Source organism: Cariama cristata, unplaced genomic scaffold (assembly GCF_000690535.1).
Source record: "Cariama cristata isolate BGI_N322 unplaced genomic scaffold, ASM69053v1 scaffold9995, whole genome shotgun sequence".
NCBI lineage: Eukaryota > Metazoa > Chordata > Aves > Cariamiformes > Cariamidae > Cariama > Cariama cristata.
Genome location: NW_009615745.1, coordinates 14949 through 33103, shown reverse-complemented (window position 1 = coordinate 33103; position 18155 = coordinate 14949). Strand labels below are relative to the sequence as shown.

At 42.5% G+C, this 18155-nt stretch overlaps 1 protein-coding gene across 1 annotated transcript in view; it reads right to left on the bottom strand.

Annotated features, from left to right (window-relative positions):
* Window positions 1–440: 440 nt before the first annotated feature.
* The window catches only part of LOC104161475 (histone acetyltransferase p300-like), a gene marked incomplete at its 3' end in the record, with an annotated part of 32536 nt that continues 14821 nt past the window's right edge, over window positions 441–18155 (bottom strand). The window contains exons 3-7 of the mRNA XM_009699929.1: window positions 17861–18153; window positions 5218–5479; window positions 4328–4441; window positions 3182–3418; window positions 441–534 (exon numbers count right to left, since the gene is read on the bottom strand). Of these exons, the coding sequence (XP_009698231.1) occupies window positions 441–534; window positions 3182–3418; window positions 4328–4441; window positions 5218–5479; window positions 17861–18153 (1000 nt within the window). The remainder of the gene's footprint in view (window positions 535–3181; window positions 3419–4327; window positions 4442–5217; window positions 5480–17860; window positions 18154–18155) is intronic.

Below are 18155 nucleotides of genomic sequence, written 5' to 3'. Positions count from 1 at the left end.
TCCTGAGTAATGTCTTCATGCCACTGCTTTCGAATTCCAGTATTGGATGGTTGAGCTGTTGGCATGGCTCCCAAACTGGCAACGTTGGTGCTTTCACTCATCATGGGGCTTCAAAAACAGAGTAAGAATTGAGGGCAAAAGCCTAGCCCAAGCTTAGTCATCTTACAGTCATAGCCTCTTTTAGAACAATGTTAGGACAAAGCACTAGCTCAGCCATTCCCTAATCAATGGACAAACTTTGCAGAAATAGCTGCACAGACACCAAAACAACATCGTGAATCAGTACACGCTGTCCTACCCAAGGATTTGGCAAATCGCAACAAAAACTACAAAATCCAATGGGAGAGATAGCCATCAATGGCATTTACCCCACTGTTTATGCAAGAAGTGCCATGAGATCAAAACAAAATCACTGAGGTGCAAGGAATAATTCAACTTACTTCTGAGAATTCATGGTTGAATGTAACATCGAGTCAGGCAGCAGATTAGGGGTTTGAACCCCTACTCCTCCATTCACTCCCATTGGATTTGCACCTAGAAAACAGAGTAAATATTCTTAAGTGAACAGCGTCTTTACTGTGCAAAAATCAGTACTTGTTCAGTGATAACAAGGGTCTAGACTTTCAAGTACTTTGACTTTTATGAAGGGAGTTTACTTACCCGTTGCTCTCTTTACCCTCTTCCTTTTAGAAACTTAGAAAAAAATCTGAGGCATAACACCGGTGACCTCCAAGCGAAGCATAACTCCACATTACTCCTCTGCACATCTTCCTGAACTTCTCAACAAACGAGCAACTTCAATTTGCCACATCCATTATGTACCAGGGTCTTTTACCATGACTTCCTAACTAAAGATTCAGCATTACCAACCACTTCTGCTTTTTTTGTTTAGAAGTGGTTGGGTTTTGTCATCATTCAGGGGCTTAGGATATATATTCACAAAGGCTTCAAAAACTTAAAATATCAGCTACCACCTACATCTCACAAAGTCCTCTGTCACCCACTCCATACTTAAGGATCCTACAACTAACTCCAATGTTTGAGCTAAGATATAAAATCTGACAATCCTTTGCAGGAAAAAGCTCCAGTAATTTGTTACGTACCAAAATCTGCTTTTCTCAATCACAGCAGATCTCAATCACCATAAAAATTTGCCTATTTTCTTCACACACTACAGTTAGGACTCAAATAGTGAAGAAAAATGCAGCATATCTTTGTCTGCAGCTTCTGAATAGATCACTTTGTGAAGCTGAGAGTAGCATGAAAGCCATTACCAAGCTTCACATGTATTTAGGACATATGATTCCTACAGAATCTGTATTTCAAACAAAATTAGACACTGCGTACAAGAGAAATCCACTGAAATTAAGGATATCAAGCCTAATACATACCTCTAATATCACAACCAAGTGTTTAATTAACTCTTTTCATAAAGCTGCCTCCAGCTTCCCCTCCCTTAATCACTTTCTTCTCCTTTCCAAATTCACCTTGCCATCTGAGAGCAAGCTGGTGTAGAAGACAACTTGTCAACCTTCACCTTAACTCTTTTTCAACCACCAAAACCAACCATTTGTTTGATCTACTTAGGACTGCACCTTCTCACATCGCAGTCCTCACTAAATCCTGCTGTTTCTCCTAAACTAGCCGTGTTGTCATACAGGCCATGACCTGGTAATTCCTATCTCACCTCTAATTCCCTCCTTAGCCACCCGCTCCTAATAATGAAACAGTCAAAAGTCTATAGTCTCCATGCTTGTCCTTTCTACAATTAAGCTTCAGTTCTTCACTCTCCAAGAGCTTTTCAATCCCATCTCACTGAATTTTAATCAGTGCTACAAGGAGTGCCCAATAAGAACGCACAGGTCAAACCCTGTGTCTATAAACAATAAAAAAAACACAACAAAAAACCCCACAGAGAACCATTTTGCTTCAGAAAAATAGATGACACATTCCCTTCAACCTTTCCAGGCCCTCACTATAACATTTTGGAGCTTCTAGAAATTCATCTATTTGTAAAACACACTAAAACATAGTAGAAAACCATATTATTTTAATCTAATTGTTTTAAGACTAAGCTTTAGGGACCCTTCTCACCGCCTTTTTTCCAAAAAGGCTTTACACACTGGAAGGCAGAGTTTTAGCAGTTTACTAGTCACATGCAATCTATGAGGATCAGTCATGTCATTAAGTCTACTCTACCCAACAGCCTTTTCCCGAGTAACTCAGGAGTAGCATGTCCTTTGGTGCAGAAACAGCACATCCAACTGCAGCCTGCAACCAACTGCTACTTTCCTCCGCAATCTCTCAGGTCCTTCCCCACAGAGCTCCCGTGCACACACAGCACTCGTTCTGTACACAAGCTTGTCACGGGGCATATAGGCAGATTCACTGCAATTCCATACAAGCTTGTGATAAATCTCTACCAGCTCATCTTTCCCCTTTTCCATTAAAAAACCCCACCTCTACTTCAGCAACTCAAGCGAAGAGCCGGGGCTGAGAAAAACTCCTGTGAGGTAATCTCAAACTATCAAAATTAGATTGGATGGTTAAATGTTACTTCATTTGACACCAGGGACAGTCAGGTTAGAATTAATTGCACTTCAAATTAAAATTTTTACAGAGTCTTTTGTGATTTTGCAATAAGCCACCCAGACAATTTACAGTTACATGAGTCCACACGACAGGATTCAGAAAGAAAGTCTGTTATTTACTACTTTATTTTTAAAAACAAACATTACACATCTGAGATACAACTGTAAAATGCTGCAGTCTGTGTGACAAGGAAGTACACTTGAACACAGGCATCCTAGTGCATGCATTTCCAATTAAAAGCTCCTAAAAAGTCTGAAACTTTTACAATTATAAAGCTACAAAACCACATTAAAATAAAATACTTTGGAAAACTGGTTCTCAAAAAAAACCCCAACAACAAAACCCACCAACATTTTTCCAAAGAAAATACCTTTCCCAGAGAACTTGTTTTCCAAGAGAAGGTGTCTGTGCCTTCTAATGTTCCTGTTCCGCTCAGTAGCTTGTTAGCTCAAGTCTAAAATATTGCAAAGCCATCCCTTTTGCAAATCAACTAGCAGTAATTAAGCTAGTAGGTTAAGAAAATTTGCATTAGATAGAGCACGGGGAAGTTGCCTGTAGTTTCTATTTTAACATTAACAGATAAACTTACTCATAGGATTCATAGGGCGCAGACCCTGGGGTGACTGTCCTTGTTGCTGATTCTTCACTTGAGCCTGGGGCTGCGTCTGCATCTGGTTCCCTTGATAGGTCAGTCCAAGGGCTGCATAGGCTCTCTCAATGGAGCTGGGGTCTATCTGACTCGTAGTGTTTATGCTGGGTGTTGTCTGCTGCCCCACGCCCACGGAGCCAGTATTTGCAAGTCCTACTGCAGCTCCGCCCAGCAGCGCTGGAAGAGACATACCAAGTTAGTAAGGACAGCAGGAGGTAGCCAAAGAGGTCCATTAGAGCATAAAGAGTGCACTGGCTGTTCTGAACTAAAATATCTCCTTCTAGGAGCATGCAGAGAAGAGGCCAGGTCTGGAAAGCCTGTCATGAAACTGGGAGAGAAAAGTTTGGACACAACCAGCCATTCCAACAAGAAGTCATTTTCCCTTCGAGTTGCTGAGAGGAAATCCCGCTCTAAGTATTTAGGGCACATCTGTCTGCTTCAAACTGAAAACAGAGACATACCATGTCACAGAGGCCCAAGGCAGCAGGGTACACACAGCTCTTCAGCAGCCACTGTAATGCCTTTTTTTTTTTAATTTTCTTATGACAAGAAATATCTCAGCTCACATGAGAAGAGCCCAGAGCAACATTAAGAAAGGAGAAAAAAAAACAAACTAAACATACAGATAAAGATAACACAGTGACAAAAATCTTGCCAAAGATTTTTGCAGGAAGACCAAGGGGACACAAAGAGAAAGGGGAAGAGACATCTGATGCAAACAAAGAATGAAGACAGAAGCAGGTATCATCAGGGCTGAAATGACATGACCCTCTGTGTGTGTACGCACATCTGTCTCCAGAACCTGACCAACTGGAAGAGGTGGTAGTGAAAAGCCAATCATTTGGCTATGACTTGTTCACCCTTACCACTCTCCTGCTAGGAAAACGCAATAAAGTTAGAAAGCTTCCATAAACACTAGCTATCAGAGACAGAAAAATACTCTGCAACTCTACAGCAAGAGGAAAATCTTATTATATTTTCCCAAGTTCAAGAGCATCACCACTATCACCTGGGTGCAAGAAAGTTTTAACTCCCAACATGCATTTTATGGTTTATCCAATACACAGAATTCCCCAGTAGACTTACATTGTTGATTTCTTTTGTCCCCAGCATTTTTGAGAGGCAAACATACAGGACAGTCATGTCTCGTACAATTCTTCCAGTGCGAGATGATTTGTCGGGAAGACGCGCAATGTGCCACTGAGAAAGGGAGGGGAATGAAAAACTTTTTACAAACTACTGTCAGTATCTCTACACGGTCAACAAGAACTGGGCAGGGAGAAACTGTTTCTCTCAGGGCACACATCAACAGAGGCCAATAAAGCATTACTTGAAATAGTTCAGCACTAACTCGCCTTCAAAATGTAGCTAGATTTCTTCAAGTACTATTGGCTCAACTAAAACTTACTTGAAAGCTCTATGTTATACACCTAAGCCTACATCTCCCTGGCTCAAAGGATAACACCATACACATCAAGCACCAGGTAGACTGTACCAAGCAACCGAGATGCCAACAATTGCACAACCCAGATGAACCTAGGCTACCAAAAAGGTAACATACATTTTCCTTGGCTACTAGGATAGACTAAGAGTTCACCAGTGCCAGTAGCAGCTTAATTCCTGGCTAGCTATTGCTTGAGATTTGTCTCTTCTGTTTAAGGGAGACAGGTAGACTCTTACTTGCAGATTCCTACTTTGTGTCTACCCTTACCACAAGGCAGCATCCGAAAGACCTGACAGGGAGTTACAAAGTTAAGCAAAAGATCTTCACTCATCTCTCTGTGCTATCTTGTCCCCTCTAACTTGTCTAAACTTTAAAGGCTCAGAAGTTTATAATTTCCATTTCTAAGGGGATAGACAGGTTAAAAAAAAGTATTCTACTTCCCAAGCCACCCAACTAGCTTTCCATCTCTTTCTAGGAGCCCTTCTCATCCTGCAAAAGTTGACCCCATCTACACAACTACCCCTCCACTTACCCTGGCAGGATTTGCCAGCCTGACAATGTGTCATGTGGTTCAGGACATTCTTCATGGTTCGGCAATGAGGGAGGTTGCACTGTCGCACCTCCCCGTTGGCCTGTTCTCGCCGCTGACACTTGTGAGCGTGTAAAAGGAGAACTAGTTGCTGCTGAATGAGTTTGCGTTTTTCTGGATCCGCTGTCGGTGCTCCAGACCCCATTCCTTGAGAAGCTGTTGGCCCCATTCCAGCTTGCTGAACTTGGGGAGCCTGCTGCTGGCCCTGGAGAAGGTAAAAGGAAAAATCCCAAAAATAAATCTATTTTTGAGAATAATCTATTTAGCAAATAAACAACAACCACCAAAGAAGAGAAACAACCACTATATTCTGTGATTAAGGGAATAACCCACCTCTCTGTACTTCTGGATGACTCATATTAAATATATCCCTTAGCATCAGTCCTGGCAATAATTCTCTTGCCAGCCACAATTCCTTCCCCATATCACTCTCCTAGTCCTAGCTCTTGCCTTATCAAAAAACAGCAGAACTTTGCACATGCTCACAGGTTAATCTGCGGTGCCAGACCAACCAGAAAATATTAATAGCACTTAGACCTCAAATCTCCTCCTCACTTTGGAGGCTAGAAAGGTGCATCCACAATTCTTGCATTAATGGAAAAAAGTGACTTTTAGAGCGAATAGAGTTTTCCTTCTATTTCAGTATAAGAAGCCTGAATTTGATGGTTCCTAGAAAGGAGTATGAAAGGGAAGTTCTGGAAACCTTTTTCCATCGGAAAACTTGCACGTAGGCATTCAAAACAAGCATCTCCTAGTCTCTGCTAGAGATGAAGCACAACTTCAGGATAATACATGTTACAGAATCAGTGTCAAGTATGGCAACATTTAGTACTACTTCTGTACTTCTGTTTATTTCTTCAGACTTCTTTGTATTTCTTCCAGGTGACATTTGAGGAGTACTCAGTAAAGAGGAGAGGCTCAGGGACTCCGTGTTGCTTGTATCACTTCAGTTCAACAGCCTTCAGTTTCTAACAGACTCTTCACAGAGGGTTTTAGAGGATGTTTCTGGAGATCTCCAGATTTTTAGAGCTCAGCTACCCAGCATTCCTAGACCCCAGTTCTCCCACAGCTCTTTCAATACTAGTACTAACCTTTCATTTTACAAGGAGACCTCACCAATTACCCAGTCCCCTCAGGGTTGGTGCATGTTCCAATATGACCGTAAAGTGCCTTGTTTGCCGCCTGTCATTCTAAATGACAACTGAGATAGCAGCAACTTTTCATTCCTAGGTTCAGCTGGGTAGCAGTTCAACTTCAAAAGAGTTACATACTCTGCAGTGAACACAAGCTTGACAGCTGCAGATCTGAACAGAAAGTTTTGGCTGCTTCTTTCTTGGTTCATAGAACCAACTGGTTTGCTAGACTTCCAATGTTTCATGCTCAACTTAAAAAAAAAATTAAAGTCACAGGATTGAGTTCTTTTTAATTCAAAAGGTACAAAAGTTACCCAGAAATGGTTTTTCAGCAATAGTTACTAAGACCAAGAGACTGACCCTCCCAGGGGGTGGGGAGGTGGGATGGTGGAACTGGAAGCAGATGAAGCACAAACTACATTCAGAAATGTGAATGTATTTCCCAAATTAAAAAACATATGCAGGGGGTAAAAGGGCAGGACATGTTGCATGTCACACCCCTAACCAATTTAAGTTTCTAAACTAATGAGGCATACGCATTCAGCCACCACTGCTAAGCTCAAGCTAGGGAACCTAACGTTAAGGCCTGTCATTTATAAGCTTAGGCCATCCACTTTTTGTCTCCTACTTCCCCTTTAAGTCCTGCCGCAATAACAGGGCGGGAGGAGGGGGAAGAAGGGGGAGGCAACAGGGCTACTACAGCACTAACTGCCAGGGAACCTCCAGCACCAGGACTGTTGGGTGTGTTCAAGTAATTCAGAAGGAACGAACACAAAACTGGGGCTTCTAAGCCCTATCATCGGTAATACCTCTTTGAGAAGGGGTATTTCTCTCTCCCAAAAGCATCAGTGAGTACAAGCAGGAAGACAATCCTCAAGACAAAGCTACACTGAGAAGGGGCCCAATACACCAACCACAAGAGAATGGATGGGAGAGAACAGAGGTTTCCAAACAGATGGCAAAGCTCACTTCAGCTAAGGAGCACCATTTCATGTCTTCTGCTAACAGGGTTTGAAGAGCCAAGAGCGGAGGTGCAGCTTATCAACAGAGAAAGCACAACTCAGCCCTCTCCTTCATATCAGGCTTTTCAGGAGCTGAAGCAAGTGCATTATGTGTGGATTCAGAGCACACATTCACACTGGGGATGACAGCTGCAAAAACTTACAAAACGGCAACACCAGAGCATATTGCTCCACTTCGGTTTACTACAACGTTTTCTGGAGACACCTTTCATTCTACTTACTTTTTTGCCCCAGGAACTGGCTTCTTGTCCATTGGAAACTGTGGTAAACTATTCTGCAGACCAGCTTTATTCTGCATCTGAGGCCCAAGTCCACTGGCTCCAATCTGCTGCCCGGTATTCTGACTATATGGCTGGCCGTATGGGCTGGGATTGCTCATCATTCCCATCTAGGAATTAAAATGTAAGAGGTTCAGGTAAGATAGCTTAAGTTCACAAGGCAGATAAGTACTTCAGAGAAGCAAGAGCGCTCACAGCCACGAACCAGCGGCAATGCAATACTGATCCACATGCTTCCTCTGCTCCTTTATGTGCCTGTATTTACCCATCACACACCATTAACTCCTCAACCAGACAGTTCCTATAAACACAGCAAAGTGAACCTTTGAGGTCAGTCTGGTCAGAATTGACCTGACTATTTCTTTATAAAATGTTTTTGGTCAACAGATTTCTCATTTCAGCTTCCCCAATCACAAATTTGTACCATGGACTATGTAACTCAAGTCTGGAAGAATTTTTCTGCTCCCTGCATCTGTGCAGACTCCAAACAGAGACAAATGCCACCTTCATTCATACCAGCAGGGTTTATCCCTAAAACCTCCTACCCAACTGTCAGCACTCCCACAGCTCCTCTCCAGATAGCCGTCACAATGCAGGTCTGCTTTTTCAGTACACAACTATTTTCAATTTAAGAATACACCACAGGCATAGGTAACACCACACACAGTCACACAGCCGCAGTAACTCATTTTCAGCGAGCAGTACTAGAGGTCAAAGGAGACGGTAGGAAGGAACTCTGCAAACAAAACAAATCTATTGAACCATTCATCCACAAGGGAAGTAATTCATATTTCACACAAGCCATATGCATATTCAACAGTTTTAGCATACCAGAATATACCGTTTGTTGCCTTGGAATGCCCCAGAACCTAAAGAACACTTAGGAGCAATCTTGCCAATAAAGTTGTTTGTCCTCTTGACATTTTTTTTTTTCCATTCCTTGCATTCCCATCTATTTTTCTTGGGAAATCTGGCCTTCTAGGACCAGAATAACTAGCCACAGAGGACCAGGAAAAATGGAGATCTTTGTTAAGATTACCAAGTTCTCACCATGACTCAGGCAGGATCCTCGAGGAGCCATAAGTCATAATAACAAAGGCACAAAAATACTTTAAAGAGCTATATTGTTTCAACTCACATTGAACATTTGACTAGACAAGGTTGGCTCCCCTTGACACTTTTTGGTTCAAGTCTGGGCATTTTCCTGCATCCAAAAAAGTGCATACAAGCTCCTATGGTAGGCTTGTTTCCAATCACTCCTACATTTATTCTCAAAGTATCATCCCCTAGTAGAAACACCTTGTTTCTGCTCCTTTCCAAGCTTCTCCAACCTGCACAGAGAAGTAACCTACATAGAATCATCACAGAATCACAGAATGGTTTGGTTGGAAGGGACCTCAAAGATCGGCTTGTTCCAACTCCCCTTGGTGGACACCTCCCACCAGACCAGGTTGCTCACAGCCCCATCCGACCTGGCCTTGAACACTTCCAGGGATGGGGCAGCCACAGCTTCTCTGGGCAACCTCTGCCACTGCCTCATCACCCTCAGCGTGAAAAATTTCTTCCTAACATCTCATCTAAATCTTCCCTCTTCAGTCTAAAGCCATTGCCCCTTGTCCTATCACTCCCTGCCCTTGTAAAAAGACCCTCCCCAGCTTTCTTGTAGGCCCCTTTAAATACTGGAAGGCTGTTCCAAGGTCTGCCCGGAGCCTTCTCTTCTCCAGGCTGGACAACCCCAACTCTCTCAGCCTGTCTTCACAGGAGACATGCCTGGAGATTACCTGCAATTAGTCAAACACTTTCCTTTTTCAGGTTGTAACATCTGCCAATCCTTTACAATAGCCTTCAGTTTGCATTTACAAAATAAAGCAGGATCAAACCCAAGCTATAGGAAAAGGAACACAAAATTCACTAAAGAACCTGCCACCTCAGACATCCGACACATACAAGTGAAGTCCCTTAAGGACAGCCCCCCTCCTCCACACACAAGCAATAACCATAATCACACAGCAGTAATTCATTAGAGAGCAATGAAAAGAATCCCTACACATGGCAGATAAACAAACTACGCAGCCACCAGGCAGAACTAAAAAAGTTTCCTTTCCTCTGTCTCCTTTGGCACCACCCCTGTCTCGTCTCCACTGCAGTGAAGATACACATGGTGACCAAAGAGGCAGCTGCTGCCAAAACCAGAACAGATAAAACTCAAACCCCTTCCTGCCTCTCCCTCAGAAGACTAGTAAGGTCTTATGTGCCAGGTGAGTAGAAGGGAAAGGGAGAACAAAAATGTCAGGAGTCAGCAAACACACTTTCAAGACTCCTCTCTCCGTCCTTATCGCTGCCTCAAATTGACCAACAGGTTCAAGACTTAGTGAAGGACTGACAGTGGGAATTATCATCTCCTTAAGAAAACAAGATATGTTTTCCTGTAAGATAGGCTTTGGCTCCAGAAAAGATTTTAAAAGCAGGTATAACCCCAAAATCAGAAATTTCTAAGCAAAGTTTTAAAGTTCATTAACAATTATAGCTCCCAAAGTTAGCTGACACGTGAGAATCCACTAAAAGCACAGGCTACGTTGGCCATCACTAACACTGCCCCTATCTGAGTTCTGCAAATCATGCTCCTATCAGCCTTGGAACAAACCCTAACCAAACAATTCAGAACTGAAGGCACATTTTCAAACCTTGGTGTCACAGGGAGACATCAAGATGCCCAACTCAGACAACTGGGGACTTCACACATCGATACCAAAGGATTAGGAATAACTGTGGCCTGATGAGCCAGGTCTGCCCTGGCTGCAGGGGGAGAAACCCAAACCTAGACTTAAAAAAAGCACCTTTGCTATGTCACCCAAAGCAGAAGCTTTGCAATGAAACTCAGGGATGAGGTTTGACCATGTCAATCAACCTTTGTATCTGCAACACAGCTGGACACAAACTTAGTGAAGCATCTGGCTTTTTCACAGACTGGCTGGGGCTGGAAGGGCCCTCTGGAGATCACCCAGTCCAACCCCCTGCCAAAGCAGGGGCACCTACAGCAGTTGCACAGGATCGCGTCCAGGTGGGTTTTGAATATCTCCAGAGAAGGAGACTCCACAGCCTCTCTGGGCAGCCTGTGCCAGTGCTCTGCCACCCTCAAAGTACAGAAGTTCTTCCTCATATTAAGATCGAACTTCCTGAGTTTCACTTTGTGTCCATTCCCTCCTTTCAGTGGTGCCCAGGGACAGGTTAAGAGTCCAGCCCCATCCTCCTGTCACCCACCCTTAAGGTATTTGTAACCATTGATGAGATCCCCTCTCAGTCTTCTCTTCTCCAGGCTGAACAGACCCAGCTCCCTCAGCCTTTCCTCATCAGAGAGATGCTCCAGTCCCTTCACCGTCTTTGTTGCCCTCCACTGGACTCTCTCCAGTAGTTCCTGGTCTTTCTTGAACTAGAGAGCCCAGAACTGGACACAGCACTCCAGATGTGGCCTCACCAGGGCAAAGTAGAGGGGTAGAAGAACCTCCCTTGACCTGCTGGCCACACTCTTCCTCATGCACCCCAAGATACCATTGGCCTTCTTGGCCATGAGGGCACATGGCTGGCTCATGAGCAACTTGTTGTCCCCCATGACTTCCAGGTCTTTCTCTACCAGGTCGCTCTCCAGCAGGTCAACCCCCAGCCTGTACTGGTGCATGGGGTTATTCCAAATGCACTGATCAAGTTGGCCCGCCACAAAGATCTCTGATGTTTCCTCTAAGCATGAGCCATTAGCACTGTTTGGGGTGCAAAGCCAACCCCCTCAAACAAAACTGTCTCCATGGCAGAAACACAGGGCTCCACTCTCCCTAGGGCTGAGAACCATCATCCACCCCCATCAAGGGGACTTCCTCCACCCGGCTGTACCCAGGGACCTGGCAGCAGAAGACTACATGCCCAGCTCAGCCCAGCTGCTCCCCACAGAGGTAACCCTCAGTTCCCCATCTCAGCCTACAGGAGAAGCAAAGACCAGAGAAGCACTGGCCAGGTTGGAAGGCAAGCATGCCAAACTGACTCCAAAAGTCACATGTTCAAGCAACACCTAAGAAGGACGCTAAAAACCAAATGCCTCAAGGTCTCCTGGAACACATCAGCAGCCATCACTTAGTCAAGGTGAGACTGACATCTGCCAGATCTACAGCTGAATATCACTGCAATAATCCCAGTCCTGCTGTCACAGACCCGCTAACCCGACACCAACACCCTGTACGCAACTTGAGACTGAGTCAAGAGAGGGGTCACTTGGGAGAGTCTTCACCTGGCGCAAGGTGGCCTTGTGGCCCTGGCACAAGAAGCAGAAGCACGCTCATGTCATTTGCTATGACATGTTGAGAAACATGAATAAAAAGAAAACATCAAACAGGAGAAATGGAGGACCTCATGACTACAGAAGGAAGAGAAAAATAATCCTGTATAATTTTATCAGTAGGAAACAACCAGAAAAGCTGACATATAGTTCATCATCATATTAATGATCTATGGGGAGTGAGGGGTAGATAAATGACCAAGCGCAGAAGAACCAGCCAAAGAAAGGTGGTGTTAGTACCACTGCATGAGATGAGTACAAGGCTTCATCTGCAACACCATGCAAAAACATACATGGCTGAATCATAGCTACAAGTCAGCAAGTGCAACCTCTACTCACTCCTTCCTGGCCACCACCTCCTTCCACTGCTCTTCCCATTTCTCTTCTTATCCACTCCATCTGTTGTTTTTCTTCCTCTCCTCACCTCAACTTACTTTCACCACATACGCAAGGACTTGCACACAAGGCAGAGCAGACAGAAGTCCACATCACAGTAAAGGAGAAAAGGAGGAGGAAACAAGGAAAACAGTAAAAGATGATGATGCATGGCTAATAGATGGCAAAGGTAATCTCAAGTGGTTCTACCTTCTACATACACAGTGGAAAATGACTTTCCTGTCTCCAACGGAAGCAGCAGCTGTCGTTACCAGAATGGTAGAAGATGTGCACCTCTCACCATGTAAAGGGCATGGATGACAGGAGTTCAGCAAAAATACTAGTTCACAAGCACGAGCAGCATCAGATGGGGCTGTTCAGACACTCCCCCATGGGAGAAGAGCAACGACAAAGGTGGAGTAAACTCCCTGAAGTTCTGTTCTAATCCCATAAAATACGTACATCTTCAGTTTGGAGGAAGGTCAAGTTACTAACTCTGCTCCTAGTTTTACTGTTGATACCATGGAGTACAAATTGGGGAGGAATACTGGTACAGCTACGTACATAGACATTACAAATATTCTACTGTTTCTCTATGAAAACAACTGCTTCGCTGACAGTCTAATATTTGAAAGACAACTGGGTATCAGCAATAGTATTCAACAACGACCACTTTTAAGATTTGCAAAGGTAAATGTAAGCATGGAGAAGTAAAGAAACAGAATTAAGTTTTAATAATGTACTTCCCAATAATCCAACGTTTGCAGCAGCACCACCTATGTATCTCTATCAGGGTACCTGCAGCGCACGCACTAGTTTCAGACCATATTGATGGTATCTAGTATCTTCCCAATACCCACATGTTCACAAGTGGAAGTTAATTAAATTTCCCGAAATAGGGAAGCTGGTTTTAGTAAATTCCAGCTGGGTCTTTAAAAACAAGACTTTATTGTACCTCACTAACAACAAAATTTGCTGCATTCTTTCCAAGGACTGTTATCAATCATTACTCTTTGCACTTGACTGCACAATGTTTTAAGATACCTATCGCGAGACACTAGCATTATTTCACCGCCATCTGTGCAAGAAACTCCCCTATCCACTGCAGAAACTTAGACTCAAAGACAAGCCTTTACCGCTCCATCGCTCTCTCATAAACAAACATTTTTCCCTTACACTGGGATAAAGGGAGTAATTAAGCATTTTTTCACCTTGGTTCACCAAAGAAAAAGCAAAGGACCACAATACTTAATTACACTTTTAATGGACTACTCTACTTAATCGTATGGTACACTTGGTCACAGAGTCTAAACAGTACGGATATATTTAGTTGTTGACTCAAACAGCTAATGAAAATAAGGCAACCAAGAACATTGACCTTCTACCTAAAGTATGTGACATAATACATTAACAGTAAGGAACACAAGGTGCTTTTATTTTCTTTATCTCAATTTACAATTTGAGGGTGACATCTTCAATCTCTCTGCAACTTTGAACAGAACTTTATTATTCTGAAATTCCTTATTGTTTTACTTAAAGGAAGTTACTTAAGGAGATTCTGAAGAATTACACTTGTCTTTGTAAAACATTGCCATCGATTCTTCTTAACAGAGGTTAAACCGATAAAAACCAAGTGTATCCATTATAATAGAAGAGAACCCTGTATACACTCAAACAGTAAGCCCAATGACAAAGAATGACTACGGGAACTCTAAACATTTAAAGTAATTTCACATGTGAGTGAAATACTACTACCACTGCTATGTAACGCCCTTACTAATCAGAACCGCCTTCACGTCCATTTCATTACTTGAGTAACAGAACTTTTCTTGAATCAGTAGGAGATGAAATCTAAATTGCCTGAAGACCAGGTGAACTTAAGTCACTTTGACAGAGCCCTGCTATCACAGAAACACACAAACCAACTTAGGCACAAAATACCCTCCTCCCCTAATAAGGGGCTGGACAATAAAACTGTAACTGGGCACTCTCGACAGAACCCAGTGGAACAAACTCAATGTTTTAACTAGGTATAATTCTAAATGAATGGTTAAAAACAGGAAACACGAATTTGTTCTTAACTTCAAGAGCTTGAATTTGTTATCTGTTTACTTTTAAATTAATCAGAGTTGTAAAAGTATCCAGTGAAACAAAAAGCCCCAAAAATGCTCAAACACCAAAAGAATCAAAGCATTACAAACCATTTCCAAGCCTCTATTTTAAGACTAATAGGCACATCTGTTGTCCTCCTGTCTGTTGCACACAACCAAGCACATGGAAAACAAAAAGTTATTCAAGAAAGCAGAACTTGTTACAATTCCTTTCCCCTCCAAACTTCTAACAGTTCCTTTCAGGCTAGACTTTCATGGGCATTTTTGAGCTTCTACTGTCACCAAAGCAGGGTCCACACCCTCCTCTGCCCGGCAATATCAGCTCCTTTAACATGTCCCCTCCTTAACATCAGCGCTAGCTTTCCAACTGATGAGTGTAAATTGGACCAGAAAAACAATTCAATTTAAAACTTTTTTTTCTTTTTTTAAATGACCATGTGAGTTTCAAGCCTGGATTAGTTCCTCACAGCCTGTCATGCAACTGGCACAGAGATGGCATGAAGACAGAACTGCTTCTTTGTACGTCAGTGACTGCTTACATCTTACATAAAACTGCAGCATTAGCCCATAGGATGTAAGTGGTAGATTATGACAGTACCAAGTTGATGTATACCAGGTGACCCCAAACCAATCATCTAAATTGACATTTGGGATTGAGTCCTAAAAAGTAACACGCACAGGTAGACAAGTTGGAAAGTACAGGGCTAATGTGTAAACCAAATGTTCCACTCTATTGCTAGCCAATGTTTTGGGAGGAGAGGAAGAAAACACTTCAGTAACTCCACAGGACAAGAGAACAAAGCAGAAACGTAACCGATTTTGCTTTCCAAATTGACTGGCCACTTGGAGCTCATCTTTACTGTTAGAAAAGCGTAACATCCTCCCTCCCAATTAGTTAACATCACAGGAAACCTCAGCTATTCCTCCGTACAAACCATTGCAGACAACACACCTCTCTTTTACTGAGAGAGCGCTCACAGAGGCAATCCTCCCACCACCCAAAGGGGCTGATCTGGGCAAGCTAACAGGAGGGAGTTAAACACAACCAAAGTGTCTGGTCTGGTTTTTTTCTCCTACTGAAGGACAGCTCCTGGATAACGCACGTTTTTTGCGGCAATGAAGGAAACCTACAGAAGTTACTACACAAACTCCCACATTAACAGCAATACAGTACTAAATTTACCAATTAAAAAACCCTGGCTTTTAAAAACTGCTTAGGGTCCTCTGTTTTCATCTACTTTTTGAAGATTTGTAGGTGGGAAAACACAAAAGCAGATGGGTGGAGAGATAAAACGGTCAGACATTACTGTTAGCAAAATCTGACAACTCCACTGCATGAAGTGAAACACAGGCTCCCTGCCAACAACCAAACCAATTGAAGACAGTCTGGAATTTCAGCCTCCATTTCAGACTGTTCTCTCTCATCCAGCACTTTCAATTCCTTTATGAGGGCTATACCCACCATACTTACTCTACACGTCTCAAGTTTGGGTGTTGTTTTGGTTTTTTTTTTTTGTTTTGTTTTTAATTGGCAATTAAAGAACTCTCAGTACTTTTAACCAGTCTGGGACTAAGAACTAAAAACCAGAAGTTATCATGTATTTGGCCTGACTATTCCCAAAAGCACAAAGTGTTCTTATTTTAGATGTACAGCACATTTTGGAACTTAAGTAAGCAAAGATGACAATTTGATTTGGGACTACATCAGCCAAAAGCTTGTGGCCCCTTCCTTACTTCTCCTAGCTAAATGAGTTTATTACAGTGCACAACGCTACTTTAGCTCTGATAAGTAAGGATTAAGAAGTTGTATTTCACTCAAATACCCAATACATCAATTTCTGACCTCTGAATACAGCTTTCTGAGGACCAAAGTAATTTTTTTTTTTACAGCGAAGAAATAATGAATGAGACATTATATAATTCTAATGCAAAATACTTCTAAGTAGTTACATATTTCTTTCCACTGTAAACTGCATACAAGTTTTCTACTGCAGCAATCAAGCTTTGCAACAACCTTCCTATCAGGCAAAAATATCTGAAATATCCAGACCAGAAAATCAATTAATTACTGAACATATATCTATCAGAACCACTATTAGTAGCATACTGATCTTAAGCAAACAGCTAAGATCAAAGAACTTCAGAATTAATAACGTTCACAAGACACTACAATAATTTTACTTAATACATTAAAGCATAGCAAAACCACTAATACAGAGCATAATTTTCATTTACGTTTCAAATACCTTTATAGACTATATTATTTATCATTCCAAGCCCTCCAAGTGGGCTGACGTTAGGCATTCCAAGATAGGTCTATTCAGGTATTGCAAAGCACCTTGGAAAACCTTTCTTCTCATTAGCCAAGAAACACAAAACACCCACCTAAAGTGAACTAAAACATTTATGTATTTTCTAGGTTTTTGATCAAAACACTAAAAACTTGCGAAGAAATACTCAAGTGGCTCCCTACTGTAAAAAAAAGCTAATTGTGCATGACAAACTAAATTTAGACATCTCCTTGTCACTTAAACTCCTAGGTCTTCTCTTGTCTTTTCAGTGACTCATGACAACTTTCTTCCAATCTCCTAAATTACAAAAGCACATTGATTTCCCTCTCCAGTATAAAAAACAGATTCCCTCCACCCCCCCGCCCCCCAGCTTTCTGGTTTACTCTCCTATAGACAAAGCCTTTGTAAATTTTAAAACTAGAAATGAGTGGATTAAAAGTCTTACGAACCCAACATTTGTCTTTGGGTCTTTACGCAAGCATTCATTCTCCACTATTAACTCAAATACCTGTTCCTTAACAAGACCAATGTATGTCTGAGCAGGTAGGGTGTATCAGTCTATTCAAATGTGTATGCACCTCCTAGCATCTGCTACAGCATAAACACTCAGCTGATATCAGACAACAAATACTCTCATTTAGTGTTACACAGGAAAAAAAAAGGCACCACAACATCTACAAGGTCCTGATGAATTCCCATTATACTCAATATCAGCATCACATTAGATGGGAAAATACATTTGTGGACCAAGCATAAAACAGAATAAATACAATTAAGTTACTTCTCAGTGTTGTTGATAATCTATGCTGCCACAAGATTTCTAAAATAGGCTTTTTAATCTAGCAATAGTCTTGCTTGTTGTGCAAGACTCGATTTTTGCCTCCCGTGACTGCCACAAATTCCCCTTTAGCAGCCTATAAACTATTTACCACAGGATCCAGGACTCAAAAAAAAAGCAATTCTATAGAACCCATACTACAGAGGAATAAATCTTACAGAACAAAGTCAACAAGAAGAAGGAAGGTAATAAAGTTAAGTTTAGCTTGTCTTACCTTGTTCATGGCTCCAGGCTGCGGCCCTCGCAGTCCAGCCTGTCCTCCCATCTGCGGCGAGCCTTGTTGCAGCGTCTCAGCCAACAAGTTACCGGCACTCCCCATGCCTGGGTTTGGGTACGGCATATTAGGTCGCCCTCTGCCTGCTCCAATTGAACCGTTCATGACTTGTCCCTGCATCATCCCCGGTCCGTTGCCTGCTGCCAACATCCCAGGATTCATGCCAGCATTCATCCCTGTGTTCATTCCCATGCCAGGCTGGTTAACTGGACTGTTTACTGTTGGCATCATTCCT